Genomic DNA, 22475 nt, shown 5'->3' on the forward strand with positions numbered 1-22475 from the left:
GCGTCCCGGTCCAGAAAAGGCCGCAACTGGTGAATCAGGCGAACCTGATAAAACGCCCCCCTGGTCACGGCCGACAGATGGTCATCCAAAGTCAGCCGTGAATCCAGGAGGACTCCCAAGTTGCGCGCCCTCTCTGAGGGGGCCAAGGTTTCGCCCCCTATAGTCAGCGATGGCGTCAGCTGACTATGCCGAGACGCCATATAAATAAAGGCTCTCTCACCCCTAGAAAGCAAGCAACGGAAAGTCACTTCTGAAAAACCTGCAAAGAAGACTTCAGAGATGTGTCCAGGTAGTCACCAGGAATCAATTGTTGTAATTCCTCAGTCAGTCGACCCGGCAACTGAATCAAAGGAATCAGGAGGAGGAGGAGGAGGGGCCTGGAGGGACATCAGAGTCAGAGGAAGGCTCTGATGAGCTCCAAGACTTACAGTCTGACGAGGAGCCTGGCCCCTCTACTGGCGCTCAGACTGAGACACAGCTGTGCTAGGATTCTGAGTTGGACAGTGAGGACTCACAGCTGGAAGATATCCAGGATGCATGTAAACGCCGGCAAGCAAAGAGAGAGTCGGACAGAGGAATGCAATGGGGTGGCTCCAAAGGCAAAGGAGAAAGCATTAGGAAGCCACGCCTTGGCTTTATAATAAAAGGGAAGGTGTGGGAGATGCCGGTTGCTGAAGGCAACCATTTGTGTTAAGGAATCAAGTTTCAGTGAACTGTGTTTTGTTTGTCTTGGACATTTACTCAGGTCTGTAAATAATAAAAGAGGATTGGGTTTTTTCCTGCGGTTCCAGCCTGCTTGTTGGAAGAGGGGTTTCTCCTTGTGAGCTTAACAAGGACTCACATAGGCTGGGACAGAACATCAACATTAACTTGGAAGACACTAAAGCTAAGGCATGATGGCTGAAAAGCTGCTTACCTTCACCATCCGAGCAAAATATTCACCACCAAGATAGTTTTCTGTTTTCAAGTACAAGTCCCTCAACTCACTTGCACCAACTGGGTTATATTTGGAGTTAAATTTATCAAACCGGTGAAATGTCTGGCGATCCTAAGAAAAGCAGAGGTTAAAAAGTAGATTTGTTATATTGTTACATTTACAGTATATTATTTATCGCTGGATATTACTTTTAGTAACTCACATATTCATAATATAAAATATAAAATATGAACATACAAAAAGGTAACTTTTGAATTCAGACTGTTAACAGCTAGCACAGTAAATGCACAAAAAGCATATGAGTTTGTCAACCAAAAGTCTCTTTCTCTTTCCATGGCTGGGCAATTTACGAAACCTTGCTAATTATTCTGATGTGATCTTTACTTAAAATGGAACTTACTGCATGGACATCTAGTGAGTCTACAGTGAAGTCATAGGGATCCATGTGTAGGCTTTCAAACACCTGCTTCAAAGTCAGCTTCTTGTCTTTTCTTTCTCCAACTATCCTGTTGGGTTCAGTCTGATAAGTGTGCTTAATGAACCTCAGCAGATGTTTCTGATTCATGCAAGCAGCAGCATGGATATGGGTATCAACCTGAAAAAAATGAAAAAGTAGCAATTTACCTCAGCTGAAGCTATTATATTACTATCTCTATGACACAAATTTAAGTTAAAAGACTTAACTTAAAAGACATTACATTGAGGTAATAATTGAGCCTCAGATTTCCATTGCTAAGCAAGGTAGTTGTTAAGTGAGTTTTGTCCCATTTTACAACCTTTCTTGCCACAGTTGTTCAATGAATCACTGCAGTTGTTAAGTTAGTAACATGACTGTAAAGTGAGTCTGGCTTCCCCACTGACTTTGCTTGTCCAAGGGTCACAAAAGATGATCACATGACCCCATAATCTATCCCAAGTCTCGTAAATATGAGTCAGGGTCTGAATTTTGATCACGTGACCATGGGGAAATGCTGTAACGGTTGTAAGAGTAAAAAATGGTCTTAAGTCACTTTTTTTAGTGCTTTTGTAACTTCAAACAGTCATTAACTGAACGGTTATAAGTCGAGGATTACCTGTAATTTATCTGTTAATGTGCCATTGTTAATATAACACTACAAAACACATTTTCACAGATATCAGACAGCAGTTTAAGGTAAGAGAGGTAATCTTGAAATCACCCAAAACCACTCTAATCAAACTGAACTATGTCACAAACAAATCCACTTTGAGTGTTGGTGAAGGATCGCAGATTTCTTTTGTTTAGCTCTTAGGACAGGGGTGTCAAACTGCCAGCCCACAGGCCAGTTGCACCATGCGGAGGCCACACCCACCCCACCTCCAGCAATGCGAAAAAAGTCGCGATACGTCGCGACATATCACGGAATGCGGCGAGTTTGACACCCGTGCCTTAGGACAAGAAAGTTGCTAATCTAAAATGGAGGACTGGAAAGCATTTCCAAAAGGTATAGACAATTCTGCCTTTGAACAGAACATTTATAGCGTTAGAGTCCTACTTATTGTTTGGACACAAATGGGAACTTCACAGCCTTGTGAATGACACACATTACTGTTGGTAGAATCCTGTCTTTTATCCTAATCTTTGGCCATCAACAGAAGAGACTGGGCCCTTTCCACTTCACCTATCCCTTTGTAGCCCTGAAGGCCCAAAGCAGCAGCCACAGCAGCAAAAGGGAATTATTGAAAACTAGAGATCAGATGACGATTAGAGGGTGCAGTGGCTAGGGGGGGTGAAAGACAATGAGCTTGTCAGCTGGAAAACTGATACCCCAGGTTTGAGACCTGAGTGCAGCACGACAAAGTGAATTCCTGTTAGTTGCCCCAGCGTCTGCCCCCCCTAGCAGTTCTAAAGCATATAAATGCAAATAGATACCACTTCAGTGGGAAGGTAACAACATTCCGTGTGCAGTTTATAGTCATGCTGGACACATGCCCATGTTTTCAGACAATGCTGGCTTCCTCAGCTAAGAAACGGAAATGAGCACCACCCCCTAGAATAGGAAATAACTGGAGAAGGAAAACCTTTACTTTTAGATGATGGTTGATGACCAGATATACATTTACTTTTAAACCATTTTCTATATATATTTATTTATATAGAGTTGCATTTGACTACCTATACATTTTTGTTCAATGGTTTTTCTCATGACACGTATATATGTTTTCCCTTTCCCTACCAATTTTAATTTATTCCCTTATTTTCAGCATATCTGAACCACAGCCATCAGTGTTAGCCAAGTCATGAAAGAATAGTCCATCTTATTGCTTAACCTGTTAAGCTGCTTAATGATTTTTACTCAAAAATATTTAGTATTTTAAAACATATCCCATGTGTCTTATTTTCTCAGGGATTAACGGCGTTTCCTCCACCTTTTAAAATCTATGTGCGCCAACACTTTTATGTTACTGTCACAGAGAAAAATATGGATCTGTAATCTTTCTGTAGGATTTGAGGTTTGAGTGCAAGCTAGAAAAAAAAGGACTGAAATGGAAAAGAGTTCTTATGTCTGCAGAGTCCAAATTGTTATCAGATCCTTCTCTAAAGCAAATTGCAATTCTGATTATTTGGAGAAATGAGGGGAAATGTCTTTTTTTAGCTCAAACAATAGGACACATTTTACCTCAGCTCACAAACATTATTATTAAGAGTTCAAGGTAATATGATATACTGTAGTAAAATCCCTATCAAGGGAGATCAGCCCGGATAAGCTCTTTGCTGAATAGATGAAATTGAACAATCCTTATTGATTTCATTTCAGTTGCAAAAATAATTCAGTCTCTGCAATGATAAAAAAAAAATCCTTCAACTTCACTCCATCCTCCATGCTTTTTCTGTGGTCTTTAATCATAACTACTGAAGCTTAAGCAAGGGGTATTTATTTAAGGGGCTGTCTATTTTATTTTCTTTAATCATTATGAATCAAAACAATGCTTCAATTCAGCAAAATTAGAATCTTCAATATGGCACTTTTATACTTTGAGGACCATTATTTAATGAATATGGCAAGAGATACCAAAATAAGTACTAAATGAATTACGGTTGACAATATATGCCCAACCAACCATTTAAAAATTATGTAAGAAGCAGGCAGAAGATTCTGATTAATTCAAACAAGGAAAAAACATACAATATGGGAATTAATTTCCACAGATACATATTATATTTACATCATGCAAACTCATGTCTTGATACTCTACCTAAATGCTGACTCTATTACAAATACTGTACCAAAACTGTGTTGATTGTTCCATTGACAACTCAACTCTGTCAAAGCTTCTAAAGCCAGCAACTCCAAATATCAAATGTGGATTACATTATAGTTTTAATCACAAGCCATTCTAGAAAGGAAATAGAAATGGCATTTGAAAATATGTGCTTGTAAACTATGCCTTTAATGTCTGCAAGCAAAATGACAAAACTACATTTAGTAAGTCACATTTTGGAAATACAAGTAGATTTTTGTGTCTATTATACACTTCATTACCTCTTCAAAAAACTGCTATTGAAGAAGATACTTATTTTGCATTATAAATCAGGTCCCAAGATAGAAAACAGCAGCAATGAATTATCCCTTAAAAGTAACAATAGCAATAGCACTTAGACCAGGGGTGTCAAACTCAATTTCATTGAGGGCCACATCAGCATCGCGGTTGTCCTCGGGGGCCGGGTAGGTGTGGCCAGGGTGGGCATGGCCTACTGGGTGGGCGTGGCTGGAGTGGGCATGGCCTGCTGGGTGGGCGTGGCCAGCTCTGCATCATTTGCGACAAGGGTGCCTGTGGAGGCCTGGGCAGGAGTGGGACAGATCTGAGGGTCTCTGGCAGAAGGGGGTGGGACCAGGGCAAGCGCCAAGGCATAATCCAATGGAAGAGCCTGCTGAAACCCCTCCCCCGGAGCCCATCAAGCTGGATATGTGAAGTAGGAGAGGGCCATTTGCTGGCCACCTCCGGGCAATGTGCATTTCTTCATTCCTCACAAAGCGTGACACCTCCCCAGCATGCACCCAGGGGGTGGGGCCAACGCAGCAGGGGCCAGTCCCTCGCTGTTTCCAGACGGCCTTGTGGAGCTAAGACTGAATGCGTTTCAGCATAGATGGCCACCACAAAATTGTACATTGGCTCCCGGCTGGCCTGGGCTAGGGCCAAGGCAGTGGGGGCCGTTCCCTCACTGTTTCCAGGATGGTTTTGCTGGTCACATGAAACCACGTCATGGGCTGCATCCGGCCCCCAGGCCTTGTGTTTGACATGTCTGACTTAGACTTATATACTGCTTCACAGTGCTTTACAATCTCTCTAAGTGGTTTACAAGAGTCAGCATATTGCTCCCAACAATCTGGGTACTCATTTTAACAATCTTGGAAGGATGGAAGGCTGAGTCAACCTTGAGATGGTCAGGATGCTCTGTTTTGACCAAAGGTATGTCAAGGCATCTTACAATATAGCAAGGGGTTAAAAATAGGAAAATAAAACATATAAATTTAATAACTAACTTAATTCAATTAATTAAACACAACATCATTGTCCCCTTTTATTTTCCCTTTGGTTACATTAAAAATATGGGTTGGTAGAAATTTTCACAAAAGCTGTGGAAGGTTTGAGGAGGCTGTACATATTATTCAGAAACAGTGATTGGACTGGGTGAATAAGAGCCACAGATAGTGCTGATGCCATTCACATGATCATCCATTTATGACTGCATGGGTAAATGAACCATTCAGATGAAGCAAAAGAGAAGTTTTATGGCAACTGGCAGCCAACACAAGTTCTATAATCAAAATATAAAAGTGTGTGAACCACTCCATAATTGCATGTAGTGATAGATTACACCGATGCATGTATGAACATTACAATCAATTACAAACAAAGGCTACATGTATATGAATGTATCTTCTATTGAGTCATCCAACAATGACCCATTGAGCATATCTATTTATGAAGATTCTAGCCATTACTATTCTTCTGTGTGCAAAATATCATTTGATAGGGAAGTAAATATTATAGATTTTTTTCTCTTTATAATTTTTCTCATGGATATGGAGGTACCCCAATCTACTATCACAAAATTGGGAGATCACAGGGAATCCTTAGGATAGAAGCACTCACGGAATCTGACTTCTACCATCTTTAAGGCTTCAAAAGATAAAATGCTCTTAGATGGGCAACACTGAAGTCTTCTTCTTTATTTCTTTCTTTCTTTCTTATTATTCTTTACTCTTTATTTATTTATTTATTTATTTATATATCCGTTTCATACTTGTGGTATAAATACCATTTTAATTTGTTAAAGTTTTTTTAAAAGTGTGAGAAAAATCCCTCAGTTATATTCTCCTCATAAGGTTTCCTTTTCTAAATAAACAGCAAAATCTTTACGTACTTCCTATGAATTCCCATGATGTTAGCACACAGACAAAATGTTTTGTGTTCTTCATTTACAATGCACAATTTATTTATGTATTTATTTTACTTATAGGCTGCCTGACTGCATTATCACTCTGACAGCATACAGAGGAAAAATGATATAAAATACTAACATATAGAGACACTAAAAAAAGGAAAGATATCTGGAAAAATAACAGAATATAATAAGCCAAAATTATTTGTTTGGAGTGTACATTTTCCTTTGCCATTTGTTTTGTAAGGACATTTTTTGGGAAGCAATATTAGCTAGTTTTGCTAATCAGAAAATCTGCAGATTTCAATAGTAGATTGATTTATTCTTGAGGATACAGCGAAATCTCATTTTAATAAACTAATTGGGGAAGGGCTGTCTGTTACTCATGAATATCTTCTAAATAAGAAATTACATAATTTTCATCAATTTATATTAATTACATAATTTGCACAGCAATATATATTGCTGTGCCAATCTGGTCCATCGCATGTGATGTCTTTAAATCAAGGTCTACTAAATCAGGGTATCTCTAAAATTTAATTTGCGGAGGTAGGGGTTCAGAATATACACATTGATGTCTTGAGTTTATTCTGATAGTTCTAAGCAAATATGAAATTGCATTTGTTGCCTGGATATATCACCCAGAGTTAAGATCAACTCAAGCATGTTTTTCATCATTTTTAAAATGAATAGATTCAAGAGCGTACAGTTTTCTTAAGAAATGTTCCTTCTTAAATTCCAAAGAATTCTCAAGAATATATCACAATTATCTTGACTCTGATACTGTAAAATGTTAATCCAGAGCAATAATTTAAGGTGCTAAATCAGTAAGTATTTACTAAAGCTGTTAGAATTTTAAGAAGCTAATAATGAAATCCATAAAACTGATTTGTGCTCCAGATAGATAATTAATTAGCACAATCTATTATGCACCATTTCATTTGAAAACTTGAAGATGATAGAAAGCAACATTTCTCTAATCAGTTGTCTTACTTTTTCTTTTATTTGCTATTAAAATCAAAGTGGCACAGACGGAACAGTAACTTTAATATGTATGGATAAAAAATGCAGAGCAGGGGTTCACCCAAACTATATTTTGTTTATCATGTTAATCTTAAATATATCCAGTACACTATTATTTCTCTCTTTTTCCCCCTTACTTTCTTCTCCTTAATACCCATCTATCCTTCCTTTTAGCCCCTTCCATCCACTGGGTCATTGAATTGAAAAGCACTGCCTATCTTCCAATCAGAGCTATGTTTACAGCATACTAAACAATTCTGACACCTTCCAGCATTCTGATAAGGGAGGTGGCACTTGAGAGTTTTATGTACACACATGTATTAAATCTGTCACCAAGATAGATAAATATTCTATATTTAGAAGAGTCGGTAATTCTATCATTGTCTCCAGTAGTTTACAGAGTGTGGTGATAGATGACTTTCTGGTGCTTTAGTCAAGGTTACCCTATCCTTCCCAATATATAACCTCACTCTGTAACTACTACTAGTTTTCTCCTTAGAGAACTTATGCAATATAATGTCAGTTCCCTTTCCTGTTAAGAAATGGGTGCACAAACTAAGGCACTAGGTCATATGCAGTCCTGCCAAATGCCTGAGGTAATCATTCTAATGTTTATGTACAGGTAATCTCGACTTATAAGAGTTTGTTTGGTGACCGTTCAACATTACAATAGCACTGAAAAATGTGACTTATGAGTGTTTTTCATAGTTACGACCTTTGCAGCATCCCCATGAACATGTGATCAAAATTCAGATACTTGGCAACTATAGTTCATATTTATGACCTTTGCTGTGTCCCAGGGTCAGGTGATCAACTTTAGTGACCTTTAACAAGCAAAGTCAATGGGAAAGCCAGAATCGCTTAACAACCAGGTTACTAAGTTATCAACTGCAGTGATTCACTTAACAACTGTGGCAAGAAAAGTCATAAAATGGGGCAAAACTCACTTAACAAATGTCTCACTTAACAACAGAAATGTTGGGCTCAATTGTGGTCATAAATTGAGGACTTCCCATATTGTGACCTTATCAATTGTCTGGTTCTTTCTTTCCCTCATCTATTGACAGACTCAACAGCTTAGACTTATGCTATTTATTTCTTAATTCCAGCAATTGGCTTAATCTAGTGCCTTCAAATCTATGATCACTGTAGCTGATAGATCACATAACTCATACATTTCTATTGTGAAATTTGGAAAGTGGGTTACCATCAATTCCATATTATCAATAGCGCATGTTCTTGAACATAAAGATTTGCTGGAAAAATATTGTGACTGAAAAAAACCAGTCTTCCTAATGCTGGAAAAAGTAATTTCACATACATTTTGGCCTAAATACATCTTTGTAATGTTAAGTTAATGTGTCTTTCTTTGCCTGTTCAGATGTCTGGTAACACGATTCATAAACATAGGACTAGCACAGCAAGTATATAGCATCTAGATAAAATGTATCAAATTTTTTATGTAACCTGGCAAGAATCAGAACTTCTTACAGATATCAATTCAAGTTCATGATCCAAAAGCATTATCAATATTCCTTTTCATCTATGATTTTCCTACGCAAATTAGAAAGAAAAGCCAAAGTCTATATAAACATTCGTAGAAGACTGAAGAAGCATGGCAAACAGAGAAACCAACAAAAATAGCTTTGATTTGAACATATTGCCCAGAATTTACTTAACATTACTGAATTATGGTTGCCTTATTATTATTTATTCTTTTGTTGGTTAGTTGGAAATCTTTTCACTCTCAGAGTCACAATTGTGAAATGGGTGGCTATATAATTAATATAACTCATAAATAAATAACAACACTGAACATATAAATTCTTAGATTGGATAATAGTAGTTGTTACAGAAAGAAAAACTACAGCATAGAAACTCATATTTAACCGACTGCATGCTCAAACTAATTTTCTCTCCAACTAAGCTAATGTCCCCTGAGCAAATGAAAATAATGTCATTTCATTTCATCAACTACACTTCAGGATAGGTGGAAGCAATCAAGTGCTCTCAAAATGTCACTGATTCACAGAGCTGGAAGGAGTCATTTAAGTTATCAAGTCCAACCACCTGTCACAGCAGGAATCCAAATTGAATTGAGAATATTCAGCAAAGAAGAGTTCACCATCTTCTAAATCAACCCCCGGTCTGTAGACCAGTACTGGGCCGCTGCATGCCAGCAACTGGGCCACACAAACAAGCAAAGCCCCATCCGTGGGATGCAGGCAGCACACAAAACCACACACTCTCCAGTCCGCGGAAAAAACTTTTCTTCACGGAACCAGTCTCTGGTGCCCAAAAGGTTGGGGACCTCTGTTCTAAATCATTTGTTTTCCTGCTGACTTTCTCCCATTTTTCTTTTTTAAGGTTCAGCTAAAATTGTCTGTACCTGAAGATGATTGTTTTATCTTCTGCTTTACACATCTCTTTGGATATTTGAGTGTGCTGTTATATTGTCAGGGCTAAACAAACCCAGTTCCCCTAGTTCTACTACAAATCCTAGCATTATGGTCATTGGCAATACTGCTTAGGAATTGTGCTTTAAACATTTGGGGGCATAACGCATCAAATCACTTCTCACAGGTTATTCAGTGCCACCATTATACAGGGAGGGAGGGAAGGAGGGAGGGAGAAGGTGATGGAAAAAGTATGTTATCCTTTTAAGCCAACTATGGGATTTGGGGCTGGGCATTGCAGTGTTGTGCTGATTTAGCTCCTTTCATTAAGGCCAATTCCAATTGGTGTTGATAGGGAGCAAAAGGTCTAGTACATGACTGCTTCTTTGTGGCTTGTCGCAAGGCTTGGTGCTCTCTCCACTCCTTAATATCTACATAAAACTTCTGGGCGAAATTGTCCAACACCAAGGGATGAGGTATCATCAATATGCCAATGATACCCAACTTTTTATCTCAATTCCTGGTGATCTAAGTGATCCTGTAGCTATCCTCTCGTGGTGCCTGGAGGCTGTGGGGGTCTGGATGGAGAACAGCAGGCTTTAACTGAACCCCGGTAAGACAGAGTGACTGTGGATCTGTTGGTTTATCATCTTTAGCTCTGGATGAGGTTGCATTACCCCAGATCTGGGAATTCTTCTATGCTCGCAACTCCTGTTCAAAGAGCAGATGGCAGCCGTGACCAGGAAAGCCTTTGCACAACTTTGTATTGTGCAGCAATTTTGCTCTTTCCTGTATTGTGAGGCCCTGCGAAGTCACTCATGCCCTGGCCATCTCTCAGTTGGATTACTGCAATGTGCTCTACATGGGGCTACCCTTGAAGATTATTTGGAAGCTACAACTGGTACAGAATGCAGTGTTGCAGAAAGTTCTGGAGGTCTGCACATATGACAACGCTGTTACACAAGCTGCACTGGTTACCAATTTCCTTCCGTGTCCAACTCAAAGTTTTGGTCTTTATCTTTAAAGCCCTTTATTGCATGGGTCCCCACTCATTTCACTGAAATAGGTCTACTTTGGATCCCATCAACCAAGGAATTTTGGGTGGAAGATGGGTGAGGGGTCTAAGAGAAGAGCCTTTCTGCTGTGGCGCCTGCCCTCTGGAATATTCTCCCACTGGAGGTGAGGTCCACTTCCACACTCCTTCCCAAGAACCTGAAAACTTGGCTCTGCTGCCTGCCTTGGGACCCTGACAGACGCATGTTGTATTGGGGATGGATGACGGGGTAGGGAAGATCCCCACTCCAGGCCACCTATCATCTTGGTTTTTAGCTTTCCTATTTTACTGACCTAATTTTAATTTCCTTTTATGGCCTTTTTTATTTTTCATTATATTGTAAGCCAGCCGAATTGCTGTATCAGTGAAATGGACACCATAAAAATTTAGGAAGGAAGGAAGGAAGGAAGGAAGGAAGGAAGGAAGGAAGGAAGGAAGGAGGGAGGGAGGGAGGGAGGGAGGGAGGAGGCTATGGTGAAAGATTTACATTGGTCAATATTACAAAGCTATCGCATTCTTATTATTCTTATTAAAAGGTTCTCTAATCTTTCAGAGTAGATTCTGAAGACTGAAGATGTTCATTCATTTGACATATATTGCTAGGTTAGCAATAGAAGCAATCAGCAACTCTAGTTATAAGTGACAGTAATTCTGAGACAATGAGATACTATAAATACACAATTCACTCTTTCCATGATCAGATTTTCAATTGGTTTAACTGACTGCTATTTTATAGGTAATCCTCGACTTATGATCCCAACTGAGCCCAAAATTTGTTGCTAAGCAAGGCAGTTGTTAAGTGAATTCCCCCCCCCCATTTTATGACCCTTTTGTCACAGTTGCTAAGTAAATCACTGCAGTTGTTGAGTGAACTTTATGGTCGTTAAGCGAATCTGGCTTTTCCCAATTCACTTTGTCAGAAGCCAGCTGGGAAGATTACAAATAGTGATCACATGATCACAAGACAATGTAACTACCATAACCATATGCCAGTTACCAAAAGCCAAAAAAATGATCATGTGACCAGGGGGATGCTGCAGTAGTCGTAAATGTGAAAAACGGTCATAAGTCACTTTTTAAAATGCCTTTACTGAACAAATGGTTGTACGTTGAGGATTACCTTTATTATGTACTTGTTGTATGTTATAATAATCTGATTTGAAATCTGAAAGGTCTCTACAATAGCATTACAATGTATAACAGAACATTTTAGATGTATTATTTTGCTTTCATCTATTTGGAGAAAAAAAAACCTGTTACACCTACACAGTCTAGATCAGGGGTAGGCAACCTTGGCTCTTTTATGACTCGTGGACTTTAACTCCCAGAATTCCTGAGCCAGCTATGCTCAGCTATGCACCAGGAGTCATAAAAGAGCCGAGGTTGCCTACCTCTGGTCTAAATAGCAACCTCAAATACTTGTTGAGTTGTTTATTACTGGATGATTTATGGATAGTTTATTCTGGGCTTGTCTTATAACTTGTATGTACATCAGTCACAGTAAGGACTTCCTAGAATTCAGAGTAATCTTATGAGGGCAATGTTTATATCATTCCTTCCCAAGCAAGGTCACTCTGTCCCCTCTGCTCATATGCAATGCTTGTACTAAACATTATTAGCCTCTTGTGATAGTCAATAAACATGAAACTGCACACCATCTGGGCCAGTCCTGAAAGAGACTTAACAGAGATATTTTAAGATATAAGAATCTCCTTTAGTGCCTGCAGAATTCACTATTTCCACCCTGCCTGTTTTTGCTTATTTCCCTTATTCTTAGTCTTTATTTCTCCTCACTATAATAAGCAATTCTGTTCACCCTATATAAATAAAATAAAATATAAAAATACAGTCAGCATTCAAAGTAAAATGCTACATAGAATGCTTTATTTTACTTATCTTTGCACCTCCCCTTTTCTCCAATGATATCAATTATTTCTCTTGTGACCATTTTTTAGATTTCTACATGTGGCCTAAGTTACCAAAATCTATTAAATGGGGAAATGACTGGAGGAAGAAAAATTAGGCAAACCTGTTGCTAGTTCTCTAATTCTGTGTCTAATTCTCCCTCTTATACAAGAGGAAGCTTGAAAAAGCTCATTAGGAGAGGCTCCGCCTCTTCCACAGAAGATCTGGAGGAACTGATATAGGTAAAAGAGAGACTAACCCTTTTCACGCCCCCTCTCCCCACAACCCTTTCAATCGTAACAGGAGTTTTTCTATATCTCTCGTTTTCTTCCTTGAGTACTAGACCCAGTGAGGCATCTGTTAGATCAGGGGTCCTCAACCTTGGCAACTTTAAGACTTGTGGACTTCAACTCGAAGAATTCCTCAGCCAACAAAGCTGGCTGAGTTGAAGTCCACAAGTCTTAAAGTTGCCAAGGTTGAGGACCCCTGTGTTAGATTACTAGAAGACCTTAGTACTAAAGATGTTGAGACTTTGGGAAAAAGTGCAAAGAAGAGCAACTAAGATGATTAAAGGCCTGGAGACTAAAACATATGAAGAACGGTTGCAGGATTTGGGAATGGCCAGTCTAGAGAAAAGAAGGACTGGGGGGGGGGGGGCATGATAGCAGTATTCCAGTATTTGAAAGGCTGCCACAAGAAATAGGGAGTCAATTTATTTTCCAAAGCACCAGAAGGCAAGACAAGAAATAATGGATACCACAACATTTTAATATACGACAAGACAGTTTCAGTGATTGGGGAGACTAGATGTAAAAAAATGAAGAAGAAGAATTGCATAATCTTTCACTTACCTTTCTTACATTATAAAAATCTCGATGAGGGTTACTCTTCAGTTCTTTTAGTTCAGACATCTCATTTAGCATTTCATGTAAACCAAACTTAGATCCTAGAAAGTTAAGCCGCTTGTGGCAATATGTTTTCCTGTGAAAGATGAATCATCATTGGTTAATTATACTTTTATGTTATATAGCAGAGGTCCCCAACCTTTTAGGCACCAGGGACCAGTTACATGGAGAGAGGTTTTTTTATGGATCGGAGGGGGCGTGGCTTTGTGTGCTGCCTGCATCCTGTGGATGGAGCTTTCCTTGTTTGTGCAGATTAGTTGCTGGCATGCCGTGGCCCAGTACTGGTCCATGGACCGGGGGGTTGGGGACCCCTGTTATATAGAAAAGAATTGTTTTATATTAAATAACAGATATTTATTGGGGAATCAGATATATAAGTAATACAGGTCAGGGACCTCTGCAATGTTGTTAATTGCGAAGTCGTGTCTGACCCATCGCGACTCCATGGACAATGTTCAAAATGTAAATAAGACAGTTGTGAGTACACAAGTGAAACAAGTCCTTTTTAAAATGTGTCCCCTGTATGTAAAAAAGGGGCAGGACTGATCTCATAGTTGTATGCACCATCTTATCTTTTTGACATGTCCTAACTTTGAACTAGAACTGTTTTAAATTTGAAGCATTCCAATTCAGGTTCAAAATGCACTATTTCACACTAAAACAACTGTTTCACATTCGATGAGTCATTTCCATTCTTCTAACTAAGGAACATTTATTTATATTTACTTTTCAGAAAATGCTGGGAGTTAACCTAAGCTACTACCACAACTCAGATGTAACCCATACTGTTCTTCCGCTGTCTCTACATGCACCTAATAATGTATTTTCAGATTAAAGCTATTTCTAAATAAACTTGTATAGGATTAGGGTTCTAGAACTTCATCAAACAGAAGTGGCTGAAGAACAACTGCAGCATTATGATTAATAAAGTATTTAATATCCTAGCCTTATGGTTAAAATTAAAAAGAACCAGTACGTTGGGCCATCGGCAATAAGAGCCAGTACATGGCTGAGGTCAAGAGTGTAGGTCTGTAGATCAGGATAAGGCAAACTTCGTGGTTCAAAAAGTTCCATCATGTCTTTGTTTTCAAAAACTAAAAAGATGCCTTCCTTCATCTTTACAACATAGTCCAAGTTCCCCGGAGAGTCATCAAGATTGTAAGGATCCTGCAGTTCCTTTGGTGGTGGATGGAAATCTGTAAAACATCAAGGTCCAACATTCTAGCATCATTTAAAATACAGACTCATTCTATTGTAACTGGAAATTAAATTGTTAGTAACCAATAGCTTTTCTAAAAAGAACTGTATGCTATATCATATTGGTCTTATTATGAAACAGTAGTTTTGCTTCCACACTAAGTGGTTCAAGGATATTTATTAACCAAAATATATGGAGTACCATCCAGCAGTTACATAAATCATTGATTTGGTTTATTATTAACTACATTTTACAATGCAACAAAGTGTATTCATATATTGAAGGAAGAAAAAAAATACATACAGCTCCATATTGTAAGAGGGCTAGCTCTGAAGCAGTCATTTTCTCTATATATTTTTCAAACCCAAATAAATTTTAGAAGCAATTTTAAAGTAATTAAAGAGGTATTAGCACTTGTATCAAATGATAGCAACATGTTAGTTTCACATCATGGCAGATACACTGTAGAGGCAGAGCTTGTGCTGTTTTCATTGTTTGTTCCCCTTGCCCCTCCCTGCAGACCCTTCTAATATTTAAGATTATTTTTCACCTTTCAGTCCAAGAAAGGGCCAACCAAATCTGGTTAGGATATAGAAAAAGTATTCACTATTCCAAAGATTTAAAAAGGGGAATTAAGTTCTCACTTAATGATACCATATTTTAATATCTGTAACTGCATCTCCACATTAATATAGCAGAATGTATTTTTTCTTGCTTAAATTAAGTACCATTAACTGTTTTATTTTGGCATGTCAAACTCTTCTTAATGCATAGGGGAAAAACTAAAACCAAATAAACTTATTTTTGTTGATACAGTAGGAAATTCCTGCATTATCTAAAAATGTAATGCACAGCAGTTGCCTACAGCTATCTATATCATATTTACTAAAATATGCTTACATTAGTCTGTGTCCATGTCCTTAGAAATCAGCATGATTTTTTTATGAGTATCAAGATAAGATAAGATAACCTTTATTGTCATTTTTATACTGTGGGCACAAAGGCACACATCAAAAATGAAATTTAGTTGCCCGCTCTCAAAGTGAAACACATACATGACACACACCTAAACATACTATGAACAAAATATGTATAGACCCACATCCCTACATATACGTAGCAAATAAACATTAAATATTATCCATCTTGAATATATAACGGAAGGAGGAAGCTTGAGAGTTCGCAAGGTTAATGCTGTATGGAATGAAACTCTGGCTGAATCTGGATGTTCTGCTTCGGATACCACGAAGCCCCCTCCTCCCAGAAGGTAACAAGGAAAACAGGTCGTGAAGAGGAAATGGTATGGATGGGTGAGTGTTAATTAGAGATCCATAACTAATTCTATTTGAAAGGAAGAAAATATATAACAGGTCTTTTCATGTGTTAATCAGACTGAATATATTTTAAAATCTTAATTGATTCCAGGTTACCATCTTTTTAAAACCATTATCTGGTTAGTTTGCTTTTTGCTCAGCTTGTTCCATGAATGTGGCTTATAAAATAGAGTTGAAAGCTCTGAACAATCAGTAATCCAACTGCAATTTAATGAACAAGCTTTGGCTATATCATGGTATTTCATGGACAAAATATTGTGCTGGAGACAGATTTCAGATTTCTATACTATACTATAATTTATGCATGCAAAATATATCAGCAGGTGTTTTTTAGAACTTCTACCACTTTTTAAGTGCTTATTTTGCTTAAATAAGTAAATAAATATCTATGGCTAGATTTACATGTTGAAAAAAAAATTAATAATTTCATTTGTTGTCATTGAGTACAATTATGGTTTTAAGAAATGACATGCTTTAAAGCTAAATACTACTTGGATCATGACATTTTGTTTAACAAACCAAGGTTTAAGGAAACTATGAATTAGCTCAATGGTGGGATTCGGACAGAAATCGAAGCATTATTTTTTAATTAGAGATAATTTACCTGGAAGTACTTCATCTTCAATTTTCCACTTTTCATTTTTCATACTGCATAAATATTGTGCTGTTGTCCTTGGAAAACGATGGTAAGCAAAGCGGCAATACTTCTCTCGAATAAGTAAAGCTTTTGCTAAATTTCTGGCAGCTTGTTCATAATCATCAACTGTAACCTAAAGGGAGAGGTTACACAGTTAATAATTAAAAGCATAATCCTAATCCACAATGAATGTACTTGGAAGTAAAGTGTGCTTCTCTTTGAAGCAATACACCTCTGCCAGACTACAGGAAAATCCCAATAGCCTCCTTGCCTGGTGCATGGTCAGCCCACTAAACATTTTCCAAAAACATGCCATAGCCTCTATCTCACCATCTTCCCACAGGGGACAGTGCCCAAGGATGGCTTAAACTAAAATCTTGTGGTTCCAATTCTGCCTCTTTTCCATGGAATAATTCCCTCCCATCTCGTCCCTGAACTCCTTACCCATGCTCTGGTTCTCTTTTGGTTGCAAAAGAGACCAGAACTTTTGCAGTCACCTTTTTTAAAAAAAAAAAATTGATCAACCAATTAATTTAGTGTAAAGTCCTGGTTGACAGCATTAGTGTATAACTGAAAAGGCTCAGCTATTGAGGTTCTATAGCAGACATGTCAAACTCGCGACGTCACGTGACGTCGCACGACGTATCGGAGCTTTTTCCCCATTGCTGGCAATGGGGTGGGCGCGGTTTCGTCATGACGCGTTCAGCCCGTGGGCCGGCAGTTTGACACCCCTTTTCTATAGCCTGTGGGGTTAGGACTTGCCTTTCTATGCAGTTCCAAGTAATCCCTGATTCATTCTTCATCTTCTTACATTCTAAAGGTAATTTATAATTCCTATGTTCACCTTCACAGCTGACCAATTCTCAAATTCCATCTGTTTAGCAGCATTAAACTTAAGAGTTACAAATAGCCTAACTCTGCCAGCGATTCATAGGCCAAACAGTTAACCAGTCCACTCATAGTTTCAAAGCAAGCTTTAAAGTTAAATTGGTCAACAGTAGAACAGAAAAAAAAGCCTGTAGTTCATGAAGTAATCAATTTTTACTGTACCTGCCAGCCAATAAGTGGGCAGACATATAAACCGAACAACAAATAAATAAGTTCACATACTGGATGATGTTGGGCAAGGCTGGAATTTCAGTTAAGATAGCCAACCTTCGTAACTACTAATGAATTTTTTAAATACATGGTTAGACATATTTGATCAGTTATTATATGTTAGATTAAAATTATGAGAAGAAGGTATGCATATTGGTTTTCTAGAGCAGGGGTGTCAAATTGCCGGCCCCATTGCCGGCAATGGCAAAACCGTCCTGATACGTTGTGCGACGTCACATGATGTCGCGAGTTTGACATGTCTGTTCTAGAGTATTGATAATTAGCATTCTAAGACAGTTTAAATATTGAACATTCATTTCAATTGCAGAATGGTTGTTATCTTTGTACTGAAATAAGTCAGAAGTCATTTTTAAAAATTATCTGATGTATTTTTTGTCACCTTTTAACTTGTCCTATTATTCCCCTCCCTATTTTCCCTTTATGTTAGTTTGCATTTTAATGTTTATGAAATAGAATAAAAATATTTGTAAAAAAAAAAAAGAATGCTTGTGTTAAAGTTGCATGAACACAGTGGAGCACAGACATATTTGAGACATAGGGTGCCACTACGGGGGTATAACTATTTAGAATAGGCAAGATTTCCTGCCAGCTCTGGGGTGGAAAGCAGCTGTCTGCATGTGGGCTATATTACTCAAGAATGCAAGTGGGAGTCAATTCACGGAATGCTCCTTCATTCAAAGGAATTCCCTGCATATAAAAAGCTAGAAAATTGTGACAGAATGCTTCTCACTAATGTCCTATTAAATATCTTGTGTGAAAATGTTGTACAGATGGGTATTTAATTATCCACCTTCTATCTGTTGTCTGGCTAAGATTTATCACTTCAGTGAGATGAGAATTAGAGATAGGATCCACTGATTTCAAATATAACTTTTTAAACAACGTGATTAAGATCTCAGCTAATATAGTAAATTGCAAAACATATTTCCAGAACTTTGGCTGAAGTTAATGGTTCGAGAAATTCTGTTCAGGTCTAGGCTGATATCTGACTTCTGAGGATTTGTTAGAAAGGATCCTTTCAGTTTAATGAACACCGTTACTTCATATCAACACATCTTACAAGTGAAGATGTAATATCCTATTTGTTACCTGAAGCTGGGGGCCTCTGGACCTCTAGTTATTTGACTCCAACTTCATATTCCTAGTAATAATATCCTGCAAATGGAACGAGGCCAATATATGTCACTATGGAAAATATGCTTGGACTTCCTATTTTAGGTAATGTCTAGTCATGTTGTTTAGCAGTACATGCCTCCAGTTGTGGATTAACATGAAGAAGAGAGCAAAGATAAAGGCTGGCTTATACTACTACAGGAATCCCACAGGACAAATTGTGTACTCCAAATGTATCATTTGGAATTCTGTATAGTAGCATATTATATCTTTATTCACCGCAACAAAGCTGTTGACCAGGACACAATTCCCATGGCTGCTTAAGCAAGTACTGACATCATAAAATAATAGTTTAATTTCATGTTATATCTACAATAATAAATTTATAAGGAAAAAAATCATTGCCATAATCTGTCTGTTGGCTTACCCCAGCACAGTAATCCCCACTAATTGTAACTCTTTGAAATTCTGGTACATCGTATGTCCCTTGGATAGACTGAAAGGCACCTGGAAGAACTGGAGTAGGAGGAGACACAGCCGGAGTAGCTGATGGAGGTTTCCAGTCTTGCAATGGAATTTGTAATGACAAGGACTGGGATCGAATCATCTTGAAACTTTTCTTCCTAGGTATACATAATACACAATCTAAAGTCAACAAAACATCAATTTAAGGCAACAATACTCTCTTTGCTCTGGAAATCTTCTAAAAAAATAATGCACACATTTCTTTATTCAAAAGGCTTTTTTTTTCTATTTCATGAACCCACTATGTTACTTCTGTCTCATGTAGAAATCTCATTAGAAATGTTCAAAAAAGGTATTTATGGAAAATATTAAGGATTGTAAAATATGGTAATTATACTGACTTTGCAAGAGTGTTAGACAAACGCTCTTTTGAGACTTCAGTACAAATGTTTAATGTCACAATGTTTATCCAATGATCAATATTTGTAAGCTTATTTCAAGATTGATAGTATTGCAATGTAAACTGTTTAACTGAAGTCATTTCCCCCACATTAAGAAGCAGTACTTCTGTTTAATTAACTTGCTAAATATTGTGACAGAAGGAAACATAACTAGAAGGAACCATTTGACTGATTGTGTGATGCCCATAAACATCTTTCGTATTTATGTCTTGGCCATCTACAGCTGCTTGTTGATTATCTGTCCTCTATTCCTGGTGAGAAAGACAGAGAATCTTAGGAACAAGTATGAACTTTGCACAATAGTCAAAGAGCAATTTTTTTTTAAAAAAACAAAACACCTTAATATGCCTTTACCAAATGGGTATCTGCAGGAAAGATGAAAAAAAGAATGAAGTTATGTAGGCTCATACTTGCACATAAGCTGCATAAGTAGTAGAATCAATTGGACTCATGATTTGCTCACTTTTTTAGATTTTCTGTAGGTGTTGATTTCATTTCTAAATGGCATTCCCCACCTTTAGTTTAACTGAATAAATCAGAAGTGGGTTTATTCACGTAAATAAGAAGTCACAGAAAAGAGAAGAAGACAACCAGCATCAAGGCGGATAAACTCAGTTACCGTGGCAATGGATGTACTGTTGAAAAGATCTGAAAGACCAGTGTAAGGACAGATCATCATGGAGAAAATATATCTATAGTATTTGTTAAGACAGCAACTTGATAACACATTACCAGTCAATGAAGAATACATCAACAAAAAAAGACTAAAACCATACGAAAGCCAATGGCAGGACTAGAGAGTGACAAGACTTCACATATTACATCAGATGGTATCAAACAACTGTTTTAGCAGACCTCAAACCTCATTACTAAATATTCTTCCACCCCGTGAAACCTACCTTTTGGTAGTTTCCAAAGATTGCTGTTCTGCCAATTCCTTCTGAAGTTCTCTTTCTTTGGCCTCTTGCTGCCCGATTGGACAATCTTCAGGCACGGTGAAAAGAGACAAGGCATCTTTGCTATCTTCTTCTCGAAGAACCTTGGCAAAAACCTTTTCAGCTAAGAGTCGCACGGATTCATCAACTTCAGACATGTTTAACTTTGCGAATTGTCTGGGCATTTCTGCTATGAAAAACATACAATGGGATAGATAATTATCATAATTCTGCTATTCCTTTTACTAATATAAAATGTAATAAATTCACACCACTCTAATAATTTACAAAAAAGCACATTTTTACCTTAAATTCTTCCATTTTCTATTCATCGTAGTATGCTTTTCTTATATGGATAAACCAATTTTAAAGACTTGAATAGCTCAGCAGGAATTACTAAAATTAGGTAAGCTTTAAATTTTCCTGTGAAAGGTTTTCTAATGAAATGTTTTCTTTCCAGCTTTCATATTCATTCCTTAGTGCTAAATGTGTTAGATGCAATTCAAAAAGCCTCTGCAGTTATGTAAAAAGGATGAATGCCTGTTTGCATGATCTGCTTATGTAGGTCTGGGAGGTGTTAGCATGTCATGTGACTATCCTAGGTCCAGAACAGGCTTCCATTTGGGACTAAGGTAACCCTCTCCCTTCCATCAACTCTATCATGCAAGCTGCTTACCACAGCTTAACTGTTCCTTCTTGGTACTTAGACAAATTCAAAGCCTTAAAATAGTCCCTGGGAAAATGTGTCCCTTTTGTGAACTCTGACTTACGTTTATTATAATCAGTGCTTTTTTTTGTAAAAAAAAAAAAAAAAAGGTGCCGGAACTCACACGTCATAAAACCCGCCTTGCCTACCCTACAAGGTTCCATCCAAAAAAGGTGCCAGAACTCTGTTCTGGGCATTCTATGACAAAAAAAGCCCTGGTTATAATCTTTATGCTTCCCCTGAAGCCACAAAGAGGATGGAAAACGGTCTGAGACAAGTGGGCATGGATAACCCCTCCCAATGCTGCCCACATGCCCAAACACTGAAAGATGGTGCCAACACTGTTTGCACTACTGCGAACTGATAAAATACAACAGGAAACTGCACCAGGCAGGAGTGTTGAAATTGTCTCCAACCCTGTATTGTTTGCACATGGGGTGTGTGTGTGTGTGAGTCAACTGACTAGAGAGCGCATGACTAAATTAACAATATTATAGAAACATAATCAGCATGTAATTAAATTTAAGAAAACAACTGACCTTTTCTATACAAAATGCAACAACTGAGAAGAATGTAGATTTACATTGAATAATCACAATTCAGTGCTGATTTTATGTGCTGCCATACTACTCTGGGGAATCATCTTTTCTTTAGAATTTGATTCAGAAACAATTGAAATCAGCAGAAATAAGACATCATGGTGGCTATCCAACGTGGATTATTTGTTTGATTATTTTGCCTCTTTCCTTCAAGAGCTTCAATGTATTCAACATGCTGTCTTCCAATTTTTTCCCATCACAACCTTGTAAAGTCCCAGTTCAACATCTTAAGAGCTGTGGTGGCGCAGTGATTAGAATGCAATATTGCAGGCTGACTCTGC

The 22475-nt window shown here is 37.9% G+C and overlaps 1 protein-coding gene across 1 annotated transcript in view; it reads right to left on the bottom strand.

Moving 5' to 3' along the window:
• AMPD3 (adenosine monophosphate deaminase 3) overlaps window positions 1-21096 on the bottom strand; it is a 37128-nt gene extending 16032 nt beyond the window's left edge. The window contains exons 1-7 of the mRNA XM_015821201.1: window positions 20854-21096; window positions 19456-19651; window positions 16764-16929; window positions 14604-14823; window positions 13574-13703; window positions 1338-1532; window positions 917-1048 (exon numbers count right to left, since the gene is read on the bottom strand). Coding sequence (XP_015676687.1) covers window positions 917-1048; window positions 1338-1532; window positions 13574-13703; window positions 14604-14823; window positions 16764-16929; window positions 19456-19651; window positions 20854-21092 — 1278 coding nt within the window. The 5' untranslated portion in view covers window positions 21093-21096. The remainder of the gene's footprint in view (window positions 1-916; window positions 1049-1337; window positions 1533-13573; window positions 13704-14603; window positions 14824-16763; window positions 16930-19455; window positions 19652-20853) is intronic.
• Between the last annotated feature and the right edge of the window lie 1379 nt (window positions 21097-22475).

This window comes from Protobothrops mucrosquamatus, unplaced genomic scaffold (genome assembly GCF_001527695.2).
Source record: "Protobothrops mucrosquamatus isolate PMUCROS unplaced genomic scaffold, P.Mucros_1.0 scaffold1271, whole genome shotgun sequence".
Classification (NCBI taxonomy): Eukaryota; Metazoa; Chordata; class Lepidosauria; order Squamata; family Viperidae; genus Protobothrops; species Protobothrops mucrosquamatus.